At 43.4% G+C, this 23924-nt stretch overlaps 1 protein-coding gene across 2 annotated transcripts in view; it reads left to right on the forward strand.

The window, feature by feature from the left end:
* Positions 1-23924, forward strand: part of trpm5 (transient receptor potential cation channel, subfamily M, member 5) — a 25123-nt gene continuing 1199 nt past the window's right edge. The window contains exons 1-25 of one of the 2 annotated variants that reach the window (XM_037094807.1): positions 1-932; positions 2690-2757; positions 6582-6738; positions 6831-7011; positions 7497-7663; positions 7788-7965; positions 9218-9282; positions 9694-9879; positions 10216-10315; positions 10519-10637; positions 12181-12528; positions 13765-13908; positions 16091-16214; positions 16446-16591; positions 17342-17454; positions 17928-18029; positions 18963-19221; positions 21421-21539; positions 21698-21830; positions 21964-22138; positions 22569-22737; positions 22862-23040; positions 23286-23418; positions 23599-23671; positions 23785-23875. In XM_037094807.1, coding sequence (XP_036950702.1) covers positions 906-932; positions 2690-2757; positions 6582-6738; positions 6831-7011; positions 7497-7663; positions 7788-7965; positions 9218-9282; positions 9694-9879; positions 10216-10315; positions 10519-10637; positions 12181-12528; positions 13765-13908; positions 16091-16214; positions 16446-16591; positions 17342-17454; positions 17928-18029; positions 18963-19221; positions 21421-21539; positions 21698-21830; positions 21964-22138; positions 22569-22737; positions 22862-23040; positions 23286-23418; positions 23599-23671; positions 23785-23875 — 3556 coding nt within the window. In that variant the 5' untranslated portion in view covers positions 1-905. Of the gene's footprint in view, positions 933-2638; positions 2758-6581; positions 6739-6830; positions 7012-7496; positions 7664-7787; positions 7966-9217; positions 9283-9693; positions 9880-10215; positions 10316-10518; positions 10638-12180; positions 12529-13764; positions 13909-16090; positions 16215-16445; positions 16592-17341; positions 17455-17927; positions 18030-18962; positions 19222-21420; positions 21540-21697; positions 21831-21963; positions 22139-22568; positions 22738-22861; positions 23041-23285; positions 23419-23598; positions 23672-23784; positions 23876-23924 lie in introns of those variants that run through there. The other variant, XM_037094806.1, reaches the window with a different exon arrangement.

Consider the following 23924-nt stretch of genomic DNA (forward strand, 5'->3'; position numbering starts at 1 on the left):
CGTTTACTTTCCCCCACCAAGATTCTGCTGATCAGTCCCACATGCTATAAAAATGCAGTGCGGCTACGAGGCGGGTATGCTGAGACACGCGAACCTGACAAACGACTGGCTTCCTTTGAGAAAAACAGACACTTAAGCAGAGCGCTAAATGTGAAATTCATCAGACTTCCTGTGAGAAGTAGCTTGTTTTGTCAGCGCAGAAATGGACGGAAATGTCCCCAGGTATCTTAATGATATCCAGTGGTGTGACAGCAACCTGGTTGGCTTATAATAACACCACCTCCACCCACCCGCTCCATCTCCTGATATGAAAGGTGGCTAATGAGCATACAAAGAGAGCAGAATATGCCACGTTTGGTAAGAATATCAACCTTGGAAGTATCTGTGGTTTGCAGAAACTTCAGTTGATAACATTACACCCTGGTGACTGGGCTGCTGTTGTCCAATGATCAAAAACTGTTCTGTTGTAGGCTGTTTTTTACTTGACAGTGTACTTCACATGCCAGTTCCTCTGTTGGAATTTTGTCATATTCGACAAGAGAATCAGCAGTGGTCAGTCTCAACCTCTGGTACCGATGGACAGCCAAGCATTCTTATTTTCAAGTTCAGAAAGAAAGTGATGGAAACAAAAAAAAAAGAGCCTTTCAAAAAGTGGTCGTCACCATTGTCCCCGGTGTAAATGACACATATGCCTGGTCCTGATGAGAGCAATGTGCAGCGGCCGACCAACATGCAAAGCGATGCTGCACAGAGATGTCCAGGATTGGCCGGAGGTGGAGCCCCATCTTTGGGCCGCTTCCTAATCTAATGGCCCCGGCGGTTCACCTGCGGGCTGTTAAAGGAAGTTTCTTCAGCCCTTACAGGTGTGGTTCAGCAGGAGGAGGAGAGGCACATTCATTCGAGCCATGCAGGAGACACAAGACACACCTCTGGTGAGTACACTCCGTGCAGCTGCTGTTAAGTTTTTAGATGAATTTTGTCATCTGAAAAGATGCTTTCTGGTAAGGTTGAATATGTGACTAACTACATGATGACTAACATTTTCATGTAAAGTGTCTGTTAACGACGGACAGTTTTACATCCACATTAGGTCAAGGATGATAAAGCAAAGGGGAAACGATCTTATGATTTATGTTTCGTGTGGAACATCGTAAAACACATCATATCTGGAGGACGCAATTACACAGTCAGTGTAAGAGTTCAACCTAAAGAGATGTACCTACGTACAAAAAATATTTTTTATATATTGTAATAGAAATATTTCTAGACACATATTTCATACATCTCTCCCTTAGCGCAATGCAATCATTACATTACCCAGTTGTACCTATATATTAGTAAGCAAAACTTTTTTCAGGTTTTAAATATCTTCCCTCTCGTGGTTTATGCTAAAATGAAAGATCAATTTTTTTCAGTGTTAAAACGATCAGGGACCCGAGAGGCGACTGCTGAAATTCTGCTGAAAACCTCATTTCTTCAGTAGCGGTTTGTTATTATGTACTTTCAGTGGAGGCCTCAGATATTACCATTTCACCATTACGTTTGGAAACTTTTAAACTAAGTTTCTATTGGATTGTTTTGGAGCGATGGAAAATGTTGAGATTGAAAAAACAACATATTGATTTCAAAACATCATATTACTTTCTCAAATCATTATATCGAGGGCAGGTCTCTGTGCATGTCTAAATGGAGTCGCTGGGTTCCTCCTGTTCTACACATGCTCACACTGGAGCTCCGCAAATAGATTTGACATCCAAGATCATCATCTCTTCTGCCTGAGAAGACAGGTTCATTATGCCAGACTTCAAGCAAGATGGAAAGTGTGAATGTGTGTAAGGGTGTGTGTGTGTGTATCTATGGAAAACACACACACGCGCACGCGCACACACACGCACGCTCAGCTGGGCATCCTCTCCTCTAACTTTGCATGCAAATCATCCTGTTTGCATGCCCAATAGTCGTTTCCCTTCCAGACCCAGACCTGCAGTCAAATAAAGGCTCGCACAACAAGCTGCTCACTTACATTAAACAGATGGCTTAACACAAATTGACTCTCAGTCTGTGTATTAACCATCGGACCTCAATTCTATTAAAACACACCGTACCCAGGGAGGCTGCTGCGTTTTGTCCGTGCGCCGGGGCCTCATGCATTTTTTTTTTGTTATAATCGTCTTTCATGAGCCCACGCAAAATGAGGCTGGCTGATAAAAGTCTTCGTTTGCTTAGGCAAATGGATAATCTTATCAATAATTAATGAGTTTCCTTTGCGAACTCAGTGTCATTTACTCCAGTGAAAATAATCATGCAGAGATAAACAGATTGTAGCTGTTGACGGAAACTGTACAAACCAGGTCAGAATGTCAAAAGGCACATTCCAGACTGATCACAGTAATAAAACCTGTATGGATTATCGTCATTTGACATAATATCCGAAGGTTTCGGGGGGAGACTGAGGCATTGTGGCCCAGTTTTTCTTGGCTTCATGCATATGAGCCGCAGCGTTTTGTGTATTTTCTAGTTCAAATGCAGGAAGCACTTTGCATATGAAGCGAGGATGAAAATTCTGCCAACTTTGCATGCACCACAAGTGCTTCTAAGAACCGTCCCCCTTTGTGAAAAGAGTGGTTAGTGAGTCATAATGCATTTAGAGGGAAATGGACATAATATCTGTGCATTAATTCGTTTACAGGGGGTGCTGCAGCCACAAACGAGATGCCTTCGTTGTGGGGACGTGCTGGAGTGGTCAGAGGAGCACAGGTGTGTGTGTGTGTGTGTGTGTGTGTGTGTGTGTGTGTGTGTGTGTAGAGAGAGTCCTATTCCACTTATTGACAATTGGCAGAAGGTCTTTATTCAGTTACAGTGCTGTTAAGTATTTGTAATGCTGAAATCCCATTAGATCAATGAAAGAATACACCTTTGCGATAATCAAATCAGCACAGTCGTTTGCGGGCCATAAGTGTATGAGTTGCTAGAATAAGCAAACATTTGTACACAAATAACAAGCCTTAACTAATTCCAAGTACAGTTCTCTGTCTAAATTATTCATGAGAGCTAGCCATAATTTCCTAGCTGTTTAATAGAATGCGCTCTCTAGTAATGAATACTAAGAGCAAAAGCAAAGGGGGATATCCTTGATGCAGCAGATCTGCCAAACCAGCAGCAAACCAGTCAAGGTGATTTGGCAATCATGTAAAATTAGACCATTACCTTTCCTTTCATCCACACTGCAGGAAATTTTCCTCATTCAAATGAGTGGACGAAGTGTTCAGAATGATCATATTACAACACTTTATCAAGGTTTTCGTACTGTAAGCTAGAAACTCCCCCCAAACCTTCAAATGTCCACAACACTTGAGTCACTGTTGTCACATTAATATGACTGTTTCAAAAACAATCAAAGTTTTGTGCAAGTCAAACTTGCATTCCCCCAAAAAAAATCTCTCTTCATAAATTATTTTAACATCAAAACATTTTATCTGCAAATGGCACATGAAATCCAATGCATTCTTTCCCAACCATTATCAAACATTTAGGTCCCAGCTGTTATGAAACAATGTAGTTTAGCTCCCAGCTGTTGTGAAACAATGTAGTTTAGCCCCCAGCTTTTATCAAATGATGTAGTTTAGCTCCCAACTATTATCAAACAACGTAGTTTAGGTCCCAGCTATTTTCAAGCAATGTAGTTTGTTTATTCCTTGACATTTTCATGCATTTTTCAGCTAGCCATTACTTTCAGCAAAACACTCCATTCAAACCCTAATGTTTCCCTCCTAAACCCTGTTATGCAGTTTGGCAAGAGCTTTTTAATGTCCAGCATTCACACTACAGTTTCTTCAGACATCACTTCTTTAGTTTTTTATGTGCCCAGTGCAGTTTTGTAATTAACAAACAAATCAATGTTTATATTACTTGTGAAAACATATTGTAGGGGAGACCGGGGATGGTTGTAACACTTTTTGTTTCAGATCGTCTAACTTGCAGAATTTTTATGGTAGGGCACTCAAATTTTGACACAAACTACCCGTATGTGTCTACTACCAATAGCAATGTTCTTAACTTCTCCAACTATATCACATAATTCATTATTTGATCTCAAATGCAAGGAGTGCCATTGTTACAACCAACCCCACTACCAGGGTATGTTGCAACACAACATACGCTGGTCAATTGTAACAGTAAGATTGTAACAGTAACATCACTAAAAAATGAGACCACAACACAAAATATGCATCTATATAGCTTTGTTGTGCATGTGCCAACACTAAAGCATCATCCTGTGCTTCACTAGGAAAAAAAAATAACTGATGGCTAAATGAAGAACAGTGTCAGTGGTGTGGATCCCAATGTTAGAAGAGATTCCTTAAAGAACATTTTGTGATAATACCTATGAATGATATACACATAAAAATGGAAACCTTCAGCAGGACTTCAGAAGTAGCTCATAATCCATGTGAAATCACAGAAAGATGTTTGACCATCAGTAAAACAACAAACATGCACACTGTGTCTGTCTTAAATGATAGAACATGAACCTGAGTGTATTTATCTGTGTGTGTTATCCATCTAATCAGAGTGATCAGAGTGACAGTGGTGACAGATATGTGTGGGTTTTCCTGTGGTGCAGTTTTTTTGTGGGCCTAGAACTTGCAATTAGCACTTGAGTTTTGGGTTTGGCATTTGCCGTGCATCAAAGACTTTTTGATTGCTGTGATAGCCCACACCGGGCAGCTTTCTTGGACCTTGTTCTCTGAGGTTTTGATTTCTTGCAGTACCTGCTCGGTGTCACACAGCAGGATGGAGCAGTCTTTTGCAACTGACCTCACTGTTCTACCCTGCCTCACTTCATCCAATGCAACATTAAGTACATGTGAAGACACACTCCTATTTGTTTTCCTCACCCACTGTCTCGGCATACTGACATAAAAAAGGAGTAGGATAGAGAACATATGCGAACTGTGATTAAGGGATGGATGTAACATTTTCTAATAAGGCGTTACAACCTTCTCCACCCCGGTCAGCCATTGTTTATCTAGCTGTATCAGCAGGGTTGTTTAAAATTATCCATCCATCCATCCATCCATCCATCCATCCATCCATCCATCCATCCATCCATCCATTTTCTTCCACTTAGCATAGATGAAATGACTCACATTCTATATAAGAACCCATCTTTGAACTAATACAAGTTACTTAATTCAAACGTCAACAGCATCAGTATTAATCAAAATATAGACATGGTCAAAAAAAATTACTTTGTTATCTGAACATGTATGTTTTGGCTGTAAAGTCTGCACACTGCTTCTCACAGCATGATCAGGTGGGGGGGGTTATACATGAAACTGATGACATGACTCTTATGTTATGAATTATTGGAGAAAGTGATGCTTTCACAACTATCTCTGTGTTACAACCATCCCCGATCTCCCATATGTTTTGCCTTGAGGTCTTACAAATCAGTTGAATGCACATTTCAAACATTTAAATAGCTTTCTTTTTTTTTTTTTTTAAAAGTACTTTTTTAAAAATTGTGTATTGATGACATCCATGTTTACAGACTATCAGTCTTCTCTCTGACTGCCTTTGTTGGTTCATTTCTGTGTATCTCGGCACATTTCCACCACTTGATGATCAGTACAATAGTGTAAAATCATTGGCAGGAGCGCACGACAAAGCAAAACAGGGACACGCGCATAAATAACTGCTCCATAGCAGCTGCTTATGGTCCAAAACTCCACGGGGTCCCTTTAATGATAGCGTATAGATTTTGTAAATAAACCATCTCTTCATCTGGATCTGTTTCAGCTTTAACACTGCCTGGAAATATTAGGGCCTTGCCAATTATGGATGAAAGTGAGGTTGATGGTACGGTGTTGATCAAAGAGTGAATGTGAAAATATATATAAAACGAAAGAGAAATGATACAAAAATGATACAATGACACAAAAAAAAAGAAAAATAGAAAAGAATAACAGTGTTTTGGGCTCATTCAATTATGAACTGCCAATAATGATGATTTCATTGAATCACAGTAACAGATAAGTTCTGAAAAAAGATTCACATTGGCGGAAAGCCATTTAGACAGAAATGGGTTTTCCATTGAATGTCTTACAGGAGTTATGATCCAAAATGATTAATAGACTGCCACATATGGCAGTAATTTGTTTGTCCATGGCCCACAGCGTTACTGTCCTGCAAACGTCATCCCCTGCTGCACACAGAGCAACATCAGAAATCATTAATCTATTTCAGCAGTTTAAATTCAGATCTGATCTGACAGTTATAGCACAGGTTATAGACTTCCTCTGTATCCAGAAAAAAGTAGAGACTAAAAAGTTATACGTTTGCGGAGGTGAGTCTTAAGGTCGCGTTTGAAGAAGGCCGGGGATTCCACCATACTATCCAGGTGCTCGACACCCTCCAGGGTTGCAGGAGGAGGGAAAGGTCCTGGTTCATAATTAGTGTGGAACTTTGTGAGAGGGATGTTCTGGCTGAGCAGTAGAAGTAAAAGTCAAAAACTGTGTTTAGTTAGGAAGGGCTGTATGAGTCAACACACATATCAATTTCATGTGTCCCTCCCTCAGTGTCCTACTGGGCTGTTCCTGCTGCTCTACAGTGGATGAGACACTGGAGAATGTAGCCAGAGGTATGGCCAGCAGAATGAAGAAGGAGAAGAGTCACTGGGCGGCCGGAAGAGTGGGTGACATCGACTTCGTCGGCACTACTAAGACAAGAGCAAAGGTGATTCTGGGTAACAGATACTGAAGTTTATTTGTCAACACACGAAGAGATCCAGGCTGAATGCTGATACCAACCTGTCTATTTATGTCTAGTTTCTGAGGGTGCGCAGCAACACAGACCCAGTGCTGATCTACCAGATGCTGACAGAGGAGTGGGGCCTGGCTCCTCCACACCTGGTGGTGGCCCTGGTGGGAGGAGACGAGCTGGCACAGATGAAGCCCTGGCTCAGGGACACTCTGAGAAAAGGACTCGTGAAGGCTGCACAGAGCACAGGTTATAATCAAGAGGCAACATGCGGCCCAGGCTCTCAGAAATCAGCAGTCAGATGATATAGAAGGGGTTCTCTGTTGCCCTCCTTTGGCTGGTAGCAGAACTGCTGGGGACACGTCACCAAGACGAGAGCCTGTCTTTTATTTAGATGGATGAAGTCCAAAATAAGGGTCATAAATAATTTATCAGTTTTTTTCATTTGTTTTTAATTGCATAATTAGTCATGAATTTTAATGCATGTGAGGAGAACAAACACAGACTGGTATATGACCATATAAGGCGGCAGTCTAATAAGCATAATCAATAGGCCAGCTGTTTATATGGAATCTAGGACACAACTCTCTGGTTCAGTGCAGACACATGTTAGAGACTGGCTCCGAGTTCCCCTGCTTTCTGCTTCCAAGTGCACAAAAAACAAACAAAAAAACAAAACAAAAAAAACTGTTATTCCACACAAACACAAATGGAACCGCTTCTCTGTTCTCTAGGGGCGTGGATTTTGACAAATGGCTTTCGCTTTGGCATCACCAAACACTTGGGCCAGGCAGTGAGAGATCACTCCTTGGCCAGCACCTCCTCCAAAGTTCGTGTAGTGGCCATTGGCATTGCACCCTGGAACATGATCCACAACAGAGAGGCTCTGCTCACTGCCAAGGTTTCTGTACATGCACAGACATTATGGAGCTAATAAAAACAGCAGCAACGCTCGTCAGCAAATATTTACATATTTCAACATTAACATGCTCACGCCGTCCTCTGTCTGTATTCTCGTTGTAAAGGTGGATGAGCCAGCAGTGTACAAGCCACAGGATTTGCCTCACGGGTCAGTGTATTCCCTGGACAGCCACCACTCTCACTTTTTGCTGGTGGAGGAGGATCCCAGCCGACCGGGGGCCACCAGTGAAATGAGGGTGAAGCTGCTCAAACACATCTCTCTCCAGCGCACTGGTTATGGAGGTAAAGCCCTTCGGATGCCACCGGGAACCAATGGCGGGATTTGATTGCGTTGTAATAACAATATCGGTTTTAAATGTATATATAATATAAAAAGTTAAATGCAATAAAATATTGAAAATATGGGCACTCTCCCCAATAAATGGTCCTTTTATGGTGTTAAATTATGCATCAAGATGCATTAAGAGTTATTTCACCGTGCCGCTGTTCTAAGTACAGGTGCTGCTTCATATTTCATGACCTTTTCATATGGCATACCATGAAATCACATTCCTCAACACTGTGCACAAGCGCAATATCGAGGAAAGTACATTTGCTCACATTTGTACACAATGTTAGGGCTTTCTTCCATTCTTGGTTGCAAAGATTTACTAGGTTACTGGATCAACTTTACAAATATACTGAATAATCTCCTGTGGAGTTTTCTTAAGGCAACATAAGATAAGATAATGCTTTATTTGTCCATCAGGATCTCTGGAAACTAAAACAATTATTTTAAGCCAAAAAAAAAAAATCTTTTCCCAACCCTAACCAAGTGGTTTTTGCACCAAAACTGAACAAGATCATGAGCACGGCTTTGTCGAATCATAAAATAGAAACCAACAGAAATGTAAAGTTGTAACATATAGATTTCTTTTTGTTTTAACATTATCCAGGGCTTTCTGGAACGTACATTGCCAAGATTGATTCCAGCATTTGGCAGACTATAGTGGATATGAACCTCACAGGATACCTTTAGCTTCAAAAATTGCTTTGTAGTTACCTCTTACTACCTTCAAGCCACTGCAAAACTTGAAACTTTCTGGGATATCCTACCACATAGTATCTACCTGTTAATGTGTTGCTTCTCTGCTTATGGCTCGATATCTCCAGAGGCGTTACGTGAAAAATATGAAGAACTGAGAGATGATTGATGATGCAAATTAGTTTTTTTTCCCTCCTTCATTTTGTTTTGCTTGTTGAACTCTGGAGAGGTTACCCTCCAAGACTATTCAAATTTAACAATCTCAGACGGGAACATCGCTCTTTGGTCCCACCGCTGACAACTCTGAGGCAAAGCGAATCCATGGGAAAGATATGTGTCACTGAATGTGTGAAGAAGAAGCACTGCTAAGACAATGGTTGATTAGCGGTTGACAGGAAAAGCCTATGCACCATTCAGGCTGCAGTGGGTGGTAGTTACAGTGTGGTAATAATTTGAGATGCTCTGAGATGCAAAAGATGATAATGTGAATGTACTTTTTGGTGCCTGCAGGTGCGGGAAGTTTTGAGATCCCTGTTCTGTGTCTCTTGGTACATGGAGAACCCAGGATTCTTAAGGTTGGTTTCAGTTTGCTCCCTTTACGATTGCTCATGAACTTCAAAGATGAGACCACAAAGAGGCCCTCTGAAAGCTGGACAGTCTGTTCTGTCACATGAATGTGCACATCCTGACAGAACAGTAGCTCAGGCTTGAATTAGGCTCCAAGTCAAATTTTGGTTGTGCCACCTCGCGAAGTTGCGAGCCAAAAGTCAGACTGAGGAACAAATTCTGTCTTTTTTTTTTTTTCAAAAACCTAATCTCTTTGGCTAGAAAGCCCGTCAAAGCCACCAGTTTATTTGCATAAACAGACCATAACCGAGACTTTGGAAGACGGCTAACCCTGGTCAATGTGACCGTCTGTCATTTATTGAAAATAAAGACGTGTGCGAGTTTGGCTGCACGTCTGAACACCGTGTCCCCCTCTGCAGAGGATGTACAAAGGCATTGGCAATTCGACACCATGGCTCATCCTGGCAGGCTCGGGAGGCGTGGCTGACATCCTCGTCACGCTGATGAATAGGGGCTGCTGGGATACGGACAGCGTTCATGAGCTGCTGCTGGACACCTTTCCAAATGCCCACCACAGCACAGACATCAGTAACTGGGTCAAGCTGGTGAGAGTGCTGTGCACAGCATGGAGGCAGGCACATACACAGATATGCAGATCACAAGACTTGAACGCTGCCAGAAAAATGGGGCACACTGGGGAAAGATTGTGAGGGAAGCTAAAGTGGGATTCTCATCCTTATCGTCAAAATTTGTATGTGATGGCCTAATTAAGAGTATGAAGGAGGAGGGAGAGCAAGCAGTCACGTAACATGTTTTCAAGCTATCATACACAGTGAAGGGATTGCAATATTAGAAAACAGTGCAGGAGTGGTAAACAAAATGGCCCATTTCTTTACTCAAATGCGGTTTTGATAATATCTGACTGTCCACCTGCCAATCAGATCCAGAAGATACTTGACCACGGGCACCTCCTTACCGTCCACGACCCCGAGCAGGAGAGCTCTGAGCTGGACACGGTCATACTCAAAGCTCTAGTCAAGGGTAAGGTACCTTGTGAGAAATATGTTATCAAGAAACTTGCAATTTTCTCGGGCTGTGCAATCACAGGTATTGAGACTTGATGGTCGCATGGAACAAGTGCCTTGACATTTTGAGTAGTTCACAGGGCTGCGAACTTGCTGACATCACGCACATCGTGTTTGTGGGTGGGTGTGTGTGCGTGTGTTCCTGTGTGTATGTCTCAGCTTGTAAGAGCCAAAGTCAGGAAGCTCAAGACTTCCTGGATGAACTGAAGCTGGCTGTGGCCTGGAACAGGGTGGATATTGCCAAGAGTGACATCTTTAATGGGGATGTGGAGTGGAAGGTGAGAAGAATACATAGTGACATCATAAGGTATTTGGTGGGATTGGTTGTGATTGATATAATTTGACTTAAACTTAATTCTTCACAAACACACACAAAAAAACTAACATGTTTCACGGATTGAATTGAATTGAATGAATTTGTTGAAAATATACATAGGCCGTTATGACTAGAGGTGAATACTGTATATAAACAAGTCAAAAGAGACAATCAATTACATTGTGATAAATGTCTGTAACATTTTAGTAATGGACACAAAAGTTAGATCAGACACGACATGCAAAACTCCTCTCATACCAAATATGTCACATAATGTTACGAGTTGCACTTGTAGGTGTCATAGTTTGGGTTTTTTCCAGTTTTTGATCTGTGATTTGATGTGTCATGTTTCACTTCCTGCATCCTCCCTTTGTCTGTTTCCCCACCTGTGTCCCATTAGTCATTCAGTCCCTGGGGAGTTCACCCTGTGTTTTCTCCTCGCTCTTCGTCGGCTCGTCTGCTTGTCTCACCTGTCCCGCAGTCATCTGCTCTACTTGTGTCTGCCTTGTGTACGTTTAGTTTTTTCGCTCGTCGATTTCGGTTTTGTTGTCTGGAACGCCTTTTGCTTTGCCTTTTGCTTTTGGGATTTTTTTTTTCTCCGCAGCCTTTGTTGCTTACCTTTTGGATTTAGTATTTTTAGTGTTTGGAACATCGGCTTCATTAAAGCTCACTGTCGTTTTCATTTGCCCGTCCCCGTATCTGCATTTTGGGATCCTCGCTATTTTGCATCTGTGACAGCAGGCTGTGAGATGATGCTCGCTTTCTTTGTTGTAAACACACCATACGTCTAATTAATTTGAGCAATTTGTCACTTTAATTTAAGACTTTGGAATATGAATATGTTCCAAAATGAACGAGGACATGACCCCGGTATCCTCACTGCTAGCTTCAGGCTCTGTGCGTGTGTTTAAACTGTTAAATTCAATCTGCAATTAAGTCAACACTGGGCATATTTATCCAACGTAATGAGGCAGAAGAAGGAGAACTTTGTTTATCCCCAAGTGAGAAAAATAAGGGGGGGGCGCGCGTACTGATTTTGGGGGGCTGCCATATAGTGGAGCCCCCTGAGCGGTTAACTCCTGGTGCCTTGCTGAAGCAGCAGTTCCCAGGAGCGAAACTGGCCCCTCTCCTGCTACCAGTCCACACTGTGTGCTGTTGCCCATGCTGTATAAGCCAAGTCTCCACAGACTGAGCTTCTGCTGCCCAAATGAAAACAACACTAAAGAGTCGAGCACCATGCTAGCAATTCTATAAAACTGCACTTAAGCACAGCGGTGCATTGTGATAAACATAAGTATGCTTACATGCTCACAGTCAATAGCAGTCAATCAGGATGAAAAGGGGCTGCTTGACTAGTGGCTCATTAAATAGCACAGAAATAGCTACAAGCTCATGTCACATTGTCCACATAACAGTGGAAAGGAAGCAGACAAGAACGCAAACAGTTTATTTAGATGCAAAGACCACCGCCCCTGCGTTCTAATGAAGACATGTGATCTTTGCAGGCATGCGACCTTGAAGAGGTGATGATGGACGCGCTGATCAACGACAAGCCTGACTTTGTGCGCCTCTTCGTGGACAACGGCGTGAACCTGGGCGAGTTCCTCACCTACGGCCGTCTGCAGGAGCTCTACTGGTCCGTGTCGGAGAAGAGCCTCCTTCACAACCTACTCCTCAAGAAGTACGAGGAGAAGCAGCTGCTGCTCGGGGCCGCCAGGACACACGGTCCACCCGTGCACCATCCGCCCGAGCAAGGCGACCGGAAACCACGCTTCACCCTCTTCGAGGTCGCTAAAGTGCTGAAAGACTTTCTGCACGACTCCTGCAAAGGCTTTTACCAAAAAATTCCTACGGTGAGTGATGTACTGTACGCTAACTAAGAAAGGCTTTCAACTGATGAATTGAATTCTACCTTGTACGGCTTCCTGCAGTGGGTCTCTTTCTTTTTGATTTTCAAATTGAAGCTATTTTGAGCCCCCTCTTAGCAAGTTTACATCTGGCTTTGAGCTGCGAGCAGGGAGTGATTTCCCCTCCTAACCTCCGTTGAAGGCCTGAAAGATGCAATTAAACAGACGATATGCAGACTCAATGGTAAACTCACTTGCTGAATCTTAAATGGCAACCTCATCTTGCATTAGTGGGAGAGAAGCATGAATTCTAACCACTAAGGACATCACAATATTTAGGTAATCCTGCCGTTCCTATCAAGTCAACCTCAACTCCCTCAGTGTTCTTTCTTACCCCAATTATCATGTTTTAAAGATATGATATGTAGGAAATCTGCAATAAAATGTCTATAAACAACTAGACCTTTATCTAGTCTCTTCTTTCTATTCTTTTCCCCCATTACTCTGTAATGTTGTTCATGAAATAAAGTACATTTCCCCCTCAGCTCCAGTCAGGCAGTCAACATTACTGTACACGAGGAGTACAGGGGAGGTGACCTCGGACTGCGGATTGCTGCTGCAGTCGGGTTGATAAACAGGAGTGAAGATTAATCTGAAAGTTTAAAAGTAATCTCTGAGCGGCCCCCCCTTCGGTAAACGGTTTCTGGATCAGACCAGAATACAAAGTGTTTATGCTCCAGGGGGGTCTGGCTCTAATCCAGACTCTCTCACCGGCTCTAGGCAACGATTCTCACCCCCGACTATGCCCAGACCTTCCCACAACACTGAGCAACTATTTTTTTGATTTGTTTTGATGGATATCATATTTGGCCCCCCCGGGCCGAAGAAGTAAAATCGCCTCTTTATATATTATACATGCATTATATATGTCATACTACACAGCGTTAAAAGGTGATTTTCTCAGAGAAGAAATTGTAACTTGTGCAATGATGAAAAATCGTTTGTTTTTCCTGGCTGAAGGTCAGCGTGTTTTTATAGAAAGCACTTCATAGACTTTTAAAATATCCACTGCTGACAGACACAACCAGACTGTCTCTTTGGCAGAGAAGGTAATTGGTTATTTATTAATAAGTTATTTTGCCATGTATGACTCATGCTATAAAATGTTCCGTGCGTCGTTTGCAAGCGTCCCTGCTCACAATTCATTTCTGATACATGTCGTGGCCTGTCTTTGTGCTCCAGGAGAAACCGGCAAAGGGTCGACTGTTCCACACCCAGAAGAACCTGCCAGAGTTAGAAGAGTGCTGCGAACATCCTTGGAGGGATCTCTTCCTCTGGGCCGTCCTTCAGAACCGACAGCAGATGGCTAACTACTTCTGGGCCATGGTCAGTCTTCTGTAGTCAGTCAAGCTCCGGCTCGTTCCGTCTCAGCCCCGTGTGGTTCAGCCACTCAACGTCGAAATGTGCCTGGCATTGGCAAAAAAAAAAAAAAAACTTAACTCAAACCGAACTGAAGTGAGCTGAATTGCTGCGATGGTTTGTATTCTGGCCTCAGTGTGAACAAGAGTGATGTGGGCCAGCAACAGTGCAGGTGCGGGTCAGGCCTGCCATATGAAAATGTCACTTCAGATAAAAGAGCCTGGCAAACGGCATATTTATCAAGAAGTGAGGTGAAGTAAAAAGCTATCTTATCTCCGAGAACATTATTCAAATGAAGGTCACGCTGCTCCGTGGGGCAGTATATTCATCGAGCGGTGAGGTAGCGCAGGCGTGGCTGAAGTCGTGATGAAGTTAATGAGAAACATATCCTGACATGGGATTGATGCCCTGTGAATAGATTAAATGACACCAATCAGTGATAATTGCTCTTTGTTTTCAACATCTTTTCAAGGCACCTTTCTTTTCTTTTACAGCCGTTAACCGAACTGAGGGAGCCAATTATTGTAATCCCACAAGCGGTCACCCAGATGTGCTCCGTTGCTGCATTCTTATTTCAAACATTATCTGAAATTATGGTAATTACATTCAGCGTGTGTGCATCCCCCTACTGCAAATCTTTCTAACTCTCCGACTCGGGCCAAGATTTCTGCATTCGTAATTAGATTGTTTGAAGTATCTCTCACGTTTGAAGGCCTCATCACTATTACTCCTGCAGGCTGGCTAATGCTAGCAAAATATGTACATACATATGAACCCGGGAGTGAGATAGCCCACAGCGTAACGTATAAGAATCATTCATCATTATAATAATGAGGTGTGAAGTGGTTTGAAGTGAAACCTCCCAGCTTCAGTTGGCCCGTGTTGCTCTTTATGTACACACTTGACGCATTAGTCCTTTAAAGTTTCTGCCTGCTGATTATAGAAAATGACAATAGAATAACAGAATGTACTTAATTGCTTTAACAGACATTGCTAATCTCTATCCAGAAAGGACCAACTGAAGACTTTCTTTGTAAAAAAAAAAAAAAATCTTTTGGCTTCTACAAACATCCTCTTCCTCCTGTAAAATGGGACAAGAAATCCATCCGAAGTGAACCAGCTGTTTAGAGAAACAACTGAACACTTATCAGAAACATGTTTTATTTGCCATCTTGATAAGAGACGGACAACACTGATACCACTATCATATCATATATCATATGTGACCATTCAAGACGAAGCGGGACCTACAGGAGACAGTTAAATTAGCTTAGTATAACATCTGAAAACAGCTAGCCTGCCTCTGTCGTAAGTTGACACTAGCATACTAATTAAAATGTAACATCTTGATTTAACCAGGGGGTAGGTGCCAGTCTATCTCTTGGTCCGGAGCAGGCTATTTCTTGGAGGAGTTCAGCTCCAGGCAGAGACTTTGGACGGGGTCAGATGAGCTGCTGTCCCATTTCTAGACATTATGCAAAACCAAGCTCACGGTCTCCTGGCTCCAGCTTCATATCGCATGGACAGACATGAAAGGGGTGTCTATCATCTTATCTACCTCTCGCTAAGAAGACAAATTACTGCCTGTCCCTAAATATTGAACTGTTCCTCAAGCTAAGGACCATAATGGATATTTTTTGTCATTTACCAAAACTGCCAATACTTTTCTTTTTCTTTTTTTTTTTTTAAAAACTAAAAAAAAAAAAAAAGTTATTTAAATCAACAGACAGAGATGGTGATCAGTATAAAGAAGAAAGGAAGAAAAATAGGCAGGAAGGAAAAGCATACCAAAATTCTTGAAACACATTATGTAATCCTTTTGAGGTGGAGTCCTCAAAGGTTGAGGGAAGTGTTTAATCTTTCTCAGGCCTATAAAAACACCGCTGTAGTCATTTCCAGGGTAAGACTGCATTTGGACATTTGAAGTCCTCCATATAAAAAAAGATAAAAAAAATAAATAAAAAAAAAGCACCACCAAAATGTATAAGGTAAAGACGTCTGCAACTTCAAATGTGATCAGCTGAGGACAGGGGTGCAGTACGCCACATTGCGATGCAAAAAGAAGCAGCTCTCTAAAATTCTTAACTGGATTTCTCAGATCCTTCTCTCAGACCCATTTCTCCGATCCAGCTTTCTTTTAATCCTTCAGGGCCCCGAGGCGGTTGCGGCAGCGCTGGCAGGTTGTAAGATTCTGAAAGAGATGGCAAGACTGGAGTCTGAAGCTGAGTCTGCACGGAGTATGAAGGAGGCCAAGTATGAGCAGTTCGCCCTTGGTGAGCACACAAACCATTCAATGACAAGAACTGACGGTGTGATTGGAAAGAAAAAAAAAAAAAGTAAAGGTCAGACATAGCAATGGGTTCACTCCCTGACCTCAGCAGCACAACAAAACAAACACGAGCACATCCCACTGGAGGGGAATGAAAATATGAATCTGAATGTGTGAATCCTTCAACTGCAGCCAAGAGGCTGACACTGAGTGCCTATTGTTCTTATCGTGGCAGATGTCTTTGGAGAGTGTTACTCCAACAGTGAAGACAGGGCTTATGCTTTGTTAGTGAGGAGAACACACTGCTGGAGCAAATCTACGGTCCTTAACTTGGCAACCGAGGCAGATGCCAAATCCTTCTTTGCCCACGACGGAGTTCAGGTAACAAGGAGACACGTCCATATGCTCGCTTGGCTCCCATTTAACTGATTATTGTTATTACAAAACATTTAACTTTCATCATTCAGTCTCTCAGCCGTTTCAGAGAGCGCGCTGCCTTTTGTGTTTAAATTGTGTTGTTTGGCCCCGCAGTTATTAAAAGCTTTTCCAGTGCCTTGCGTGCCATTGCTTATTTTAAAGCCGTCTCTTTTTGCTGCTCCCTGGGCTCCAATCAGTGCACAGTTTTGCCTGAATATCCCACCAACAGGCGACCTTGTCATCACAAAGTCATCACCGAGAGTTAATTGGTAGTCAATGTCAGCAGGGAGCGTTAGTAGGCAGAAAACTCCTGACAGTAAAGTAATATTTTATCAGAGCACGCAGTCGCGGCCGTACAGCCTTATTTAAAATGGGACGCTGTTAATCATAATCCAGGACATGTGTAGTGTTTTCCAGAGAAGGTGGATATTACTGGGGTGTTATTAAGAGCGGACAAGCCCATGACTAAGTATTAGGTATCCTTTCATGTAAGGGATCTCATTCCGAGCTGCAGCTAGACAGCTCCGGAGAAGGAAACAGTTCACGTCTTATGCAACATTACACTTTCCCCCCCATCCTGTTAACCAGCTTAGGTAACTCCCTGTATGAGGCATGGGTCTAGTCACAGGGCTGTGAGGCAGAAATATTCCGTGGCATGTGGTGCCCTCTTGTGGTGAACTTTGCCCTCACGCGCAGCTTGAACCTTCACTGCAGGCTCTCCTCACGAAGATCTGGTGGGGGGCGATGACAACAGACACGGCCATCTCCAAACTCGTGGTGTCTTTCTTCTGTCCTCCACTCATCTGGACCAACCTCATAAAGTTCAGGTGATCAATCTGACACTGCTACCTCCCCAGGGACTAGAGGGTCTCCACTGAAGGGAACAGGGTCCATATTAAGTTCTTACCCCCCACCAGAACAGTCCCGGCTCAGAATGTAGTGCTTCCCATAAGAGGAGCTATGAAGCACTGAGCAGTTCTGATTGATCGAGGCCTAGTAGCATTTTTTTTTTGTTTTGTTTTCAAATCTGTTTATGCAAACCACTTTCAGCAGTTACATGTGGAGCTACTTATAGACTACAGTTAAAGCATTATTGCTGTATAGTCTGATGCAGAAATTATGTGCACGACTAGTTTTTTCATTTGTCAGCAGACTAACTTGACAACAGGCTGAAGGAGCCCTTTGGCTCCCTGAAAAGTAGTTCCGGGGACTAAAAGCTCCTGTCAGATTGGACAGAAACATGTCTGATGTTTTTATGTTGTGTCCACTGACGCTCTTTGTGTGTGTGTGTGTTTCTCAGTGACGAGGAGCTTGATAATCGCAACGGCCGCGAGCAGTTTGTGGAGCTGGACAGCCTGGACACAGAAAAGGCTTTACTGTTGACTGACGACGACGACCCTTTGTGAGTGTGCGATCAGCTAACCCTCGAATTAGCTTCACAGATTCAGAAAATGATCTCGTGAATTTCTCATTTTCATTTCCCCCCCCTGAAATATGTACTACTCATTACCCTGCATTGTATATTGACATTAAAACTGCAAAATTGACCTTGGTCTAAATTCCGCTCAAGTATAAAAGATAATTTCCGCTTCAACTTTATTTGAGCAAAAAAGGACCCAACTGGAAGACACCGAGGTGGGCAGGAGATGTAACAAAACGCAAGCTTTATTGACGTAAAGGGGCAATCCACAAAACGGAAGTCAAGTCAAAGCGTTTATTGTCATGTGCACAGGAAAATAACCATGTTCCCCAAATGAATTCTTCCTTTGCTTTACGCTGCGAGGCAGGCGATGAAAAGCAGGCAACAAAAGCAAGAATCCAAAAGCAAAAATCAGAAGAATACCCAAAGCTACCAACAAAAGGGAACACCGGGACACAGGCTGCAGCGACAGGCAAACCAAGAGGAGAAAACAGGACCATGGAGCAGACATGAAACACAGACCAACTGACAAAGACAGAAAGTAAAAACTCAGACTTAAATATACTAGTGAGGGAAGCCTAATAAGGGGCTGGTGTGACTAATAGAGCAATCACAAATGTTGGGTAAAAAGACAAAGACATCTAGTGTGATTCTGACCAAAACACATGAGGATGAAACCTGCAAAATAGAACAGAAGCATCCAAACTAAATCCCAAAACCAAAGACACAAAGGGTCACACAGACATTCACCCGGCCTGCATTAACAAACCCAATTATCAGTGTCATCAACAACATCCATTATCAGGTCTTTTTTAAAGAAGCCTAAGGTCATTTTATACATGTTAGCTAAGTTGTGCACGTAAAAGCTTGAGCTTGAGAAGCACTGAAGTATGTTTTCCTCTCTTCGTTACTCAGGGACTCTCCACCAGGTGGTCCAGCAGCACAGAGCTGCGCCTCAGTCTGGTGGCGTTTCTTGCTCCGCCGCTGGCGACGCTTCTGGAGCGCTCCGGTCACCGTGTTCCTCGGCAACGTCATCATGTACTTCGCCTTCCTCTTCCTCTTCACCTACGTGCTCCTGCTAGACTTCCGCCCACCGCCGCCCCTTGGCCCCGGAGCCGCAGAGATCATGCTGTATTTCTGGGTCTTCACCTTGGTGCTGGAGGAGCTTAGACAGGTAACCGTGGAAGCACTCCAGATCGCCGGTTCCCTTTAGCATCTCGCTTTAAACACATTTTAAGCTGTCACACCACTACTTAGGGATATTTTTTTTCTGTTAAGGATCTGAGTACTCCCCTATTCACTGTCATACTTATTAGATGTGTTTCCATCACAGCGTTCAGGCTCGACAACTCAGACAATTCTGAGTAGGAGGTGATGTGAATCACTTCAATGACCTCAATCTCTCCGGGGTTTTAAGGATTCACAAGCGTCTCGCCTCTCTGTTTGACTTCTTCCCGGTGAGCCCGGTCAGACATGCATGATCCCTTATTGCACTGATCCCGCTGAGCCTTCCTCCCTTGGGCACAAAAAGCCCCAGATGAGACAGGCCTTCACCGCTGTTCCCTCCTTTCGCCTTTTCATTTTTTTTTTTCAACGCGCATCTCAGAAAGTCCCTGAGCTGAGCAGAACTGTGGCACAGGTTTCCAAAAAAAGCACCACTCAGCTTGAGGCGGCCCTGGCATGCCACCGAGCCCAGGGGTTCGTGCCTCTCCCCCTGAGGGAAGGCGGTGCCACAGGGGCCCCTGTTCTTACCACACTTGTCACGGAACAAGTTCAGAGACTGTGAGGTTTTACCAGCTTTTTAAAAATCTGATTGATGGGCTGGTGCAAGGCTGCTCGCTCTCACAAAGGTGCGACAGCCACTATGACATTGCACGTATTGTTACAGGCCTGTATGTGCTGATGTATTGTGTAAGTCCATTTGAATCCTTTTTTTTTTTTTTTTTTTTTGCAGTGCAGCGTGTTAGTCTAGGCGAGATGTCGGACAATTAGTGTCGCTGATATTTAAACAGAATCCATCACCTCCTCATATTAAGGCAACAGAGCTGCATTTGTGGTAAATGTGAGGCAAGGTGGGGATCAATTCGGCATCTGTCTATAACACTTCCTGCTCTATTTACAAATCAATTCATGCCCTGTAAAGATCAAAAAGCAGCAGCAGTGCTGCAAAGAAATTACCCAGGCAGAGCAGACTCCCTTCCTGCTTCTGTTAAAACGTTTCACCACCGGGGAATTCTGACATAGCAGCTGTGTGAAACATCATTCAGACCGAATGTTATAATTTACTTCTCTTTCTTTGACATATATTCACTGAAAACACCACAAAGGCAATAAATTGAATCTTCGACCTCACCAACTTTATTGATTTTTGCAAATGTAAGTGTATTCTGGATTTAATGCTGGCAACACGTCGGGACAGGGGCAACAAACGACCATCACCACTTTGCATTCTGTTTTCATTTGCGTTTCACACGGCGTCCCAACATTTCCGCAACTGTAGTGTTGTAGTGAACATGTTTGGTCGCAGTGTTGGACTTTGCAGTGTGACACGCACGACCTTCACACCGGTCTCCATCACTTCACGGAGGCAGCAGACCTCAGCTTGTTCTTGAACTATATGTACCACTGAGGTGAGGGGCCGAGCACTGGCTCTTGATGCACTTTCATGTTCCCTGCTCGGACCACAGGGAGACGACTCAACCTTACAGCCTAGGTGTCAGAGACATTTTGCAGCGCTGAGAATTTGGGACACTGCAGGTGCTGGTAGAGCAGCGGAGTTGTGTACTCGCCAACTCCCTTTTGGCCCCGCAGGTGCGTCTGAACGGCGCTAGAGTGTATGACCTGGAAGAGGGCAAATATTACTCAGCTCTGCTAGAGAAAAAAAAAAAAAAACACTGGGTTGAGACATAATGGATGCCTTTAAAAAGGTTAGAAATATTTGTCAACGCCTCATTTACCCATAAAAACCTAGAACAGTTTAGGATGTGGACACATTTACATATCAAATGTCAACTTTACACACTTAGTTCCCGACCGAAACTACTTTGTACTAATGTTATTTATATTTCAGTCTCATTTGTTGAGCACAAAATTGTTCAACTGCTTCAAAAGAGAAAACGTCAAGGAAACACATTAAAATGTTCACTGTATGCACTATATTTTGATTTCTGTCATAAAAAATTATACGCTATCACTTTCTATCAAAACACTAATACTATGAAAGGAGATAAGGAAAACACTTAAAAGAAATGAGACGAAACCGAGGCTGAGATAAGGTTTCTCGAAAATGATAGCTGTGAACTACCTGTTTTAAGATTTTTTTGATGGTGTCATGAGTTGCACAATAATGAATCAACTGTCTTTTGTGACGCAGAGCTTCTTCACGGATGAAGAGATAAGCATCCTGAAAAAGTTCAAACTCTACGTCGAGGACAACTGGAACAAATGCGACATGGTTGCCATCTCGCTCTTTGTCGTCGGGGTTTCATGCAGGTAATTTAACACTAGATGCCGCTGAGCAATTATCGGACGAGACATCAGTGTGGAGCCTCTACATTTGATGGTCTAGGCTACGGCGTTGAAATAAACGACTGAGTGAATGGATGGGAAGAAGGGCCACAGCGATGTACGATTTATTTTTGATTTTGCAGGATGGCAAACAACACCTACGAGGCAGGGAGGACGGTCCTGGCGATTGACTTCATGGTGTTCACTCTACGGCTGATCCACATCTTTGCCATTCATAAACAGCTGGGCCCTAAGATCATCATTGTGGAAAGAATGGTGACCAAGACATAGTACTACTGTCTAACCGCTCTAGTCATTATATCGTTTTTTTGTATGACGTTGATGGTCATAGATGAAGACAGAGTGGCTCATGGAGGGGAATAAAAACGCGTCTCTTTCTGTCTCGCAGATGAAGGATGTTTTCTTCTTCCTCTTCTTCCTGAGTGTGTGGCTCATCGCTTACGGCGTCGCCACCCAGGCTCTTCTCCACCCCAATGACCCGAGGATCGATTGGGTGTTCCGCAGAGCCTTGTACCGCCCCTACCTGCACATCTTTGGCCAGATTCCCCTGGAGGAAATAGATGGTGAATTATACACTAGATTAGCAAATTTTCCAGTGGATTCAGTGAAAAGAAGATTAAACTGTTAAATAATAATAATAATCTTTATTTGTTATTGTAACATTCATAAAAGATGCGCAGCTCTAAGTGCTTTAGTCAAGAAAAGACATTCACCTAGGGCTTCACATATGAAAAGACAGAATGTACTTAAAAACAAGAGAATAAAACCTGCTTCACAATAGCAGTAAAAGCAAGAATAAGGGTGCCTAAAAACAAAGGGATAGAATGCGGTAACTAATGTGAAATAATATGGCGAATACAACCAACTAAAGGTGTGTTTGCCCGTGAACATTGTTTGTTCTGATCATTTGTGCAGTCGGGGATGCCTTTCTGTTGGCCTGAATGTTGCATCTCCTAATCTAATTTTCTTGTTCTTTCATTAAACGGAGCACAGCTGCTCGCATGCCTGAAATTAACTGCACCGATGACTCAGAGGAGATAATCATGGGCCTACGGCCGCCGTGTCCCAACATCTACGCCAACTGGCTGGTCATCCTGCTTCTTGTTATCTTCCTCCTCGTCACCAATGTCCTGCTGCTGAACCTGCTCATTGCCATGTTCAGGTCAGGGTCCGGGGAATCGAATGAACCATTTACGCGTTTGTCTGATGAAAGGAGTTGAGCTACGCGACTCTTTCTGTCCCTGTCTTTCCGCGGTTTAACTGAACTGTTGTTGTGTTTTCCCCAGCTACACATTCCAGGTGGTCCAGGGCAACACGGACATCTTCTGGAAGTTCCAGAGATACAACCTGATCGTGGAATACCACAGCCGTCCAGCGCTGGCCCCGCCCTTCATCATCATCAGCCACCTCTCCCAGCTCCTCCTCAGCCTGGTCAAACAACCCGAGTCCAAGCAGGAGCATCTGGGTACGAAGGTTACATCCATCTGTTTCATCACAATGCCATTAGGAGACATTCTGTTTTAATGTAAACACATATTAGAGTAGTTCCTTGTGGATTAAGATTAAAATTAAATGAAATACTGGAAAACACGCCATATGCTTATCTCTGTCCTTCACCTGCCAGAAATTGCCTTTTGGTTAATTGGTTATTGGACTCCATCCATGTGTGTGTGTGTGTGTGTGTGTGTGTGTGTGTGTGTGTTTTTCCAGAGAGAGAGCTGCCAGCAGGGCTGGACCAGAGGCTGATAACATGGGAGACCGTGCAGAAAGAGAACTACCTGGCCAAACTGGAGCGCCAGCACTGGGAGAGCAGTGAGGAGAGGCTGAAGAGCACCTCCTCAAAGTAATTGTTGTTTTGCATTTCTGGAAAACATTGCTGCAGGGCAGGTGTCGTGCAGTGGCTCCACCAGAGTTTGATGCCAAACTGTAGCCGGTTTTAAAGCTCTCCTGCCCCCTGGTGGTAAACATAAATAGATATTGCAGCGTTGCATGTGATTTTAACTGGTTTTTGGTTGGGATCAAGGGTTCAGAGCTTGCTGAGGATTGTCGGCGGGTTCAAGGACCAAGAGAAACGGATGGCATCCATGGATGCTCAGGTAAACCCGGAAACAGGAACTCAATCACACCATCGGACACATAATCAGGTTGCATTTAGCTTAAAGGTAAAGTGACAGTTTGCAATGTCAGTCATTTGTGTCTCTGCCTGCAGATCAGGTACTGTGGAGAGGTGTTGTCCTGGATGGCAGAGTGCTTTGCTCAAAGCACCCTCAAGTGCGGGAAAGACGCTCCGAGAGCTCCAAGTGAGACAAAACGCATTTAATAGTGATTTACAACTCACAATCATGTGAC

The sequence above is a fragment of the Acanthopagrus latus genome, chromosome 4, assembly GCF_904848185.1.
Source record: "Acanthopagrus latus isolate v.2019 chromosome 4, fAcaLat1.1, whole genome shotgun sequence".
NCBI lineage: Eukaryota > Metazoa > Chordata > Actinopteri > Spariformes > Sparidae > Acanthopagrus > Acanthopagrus latus.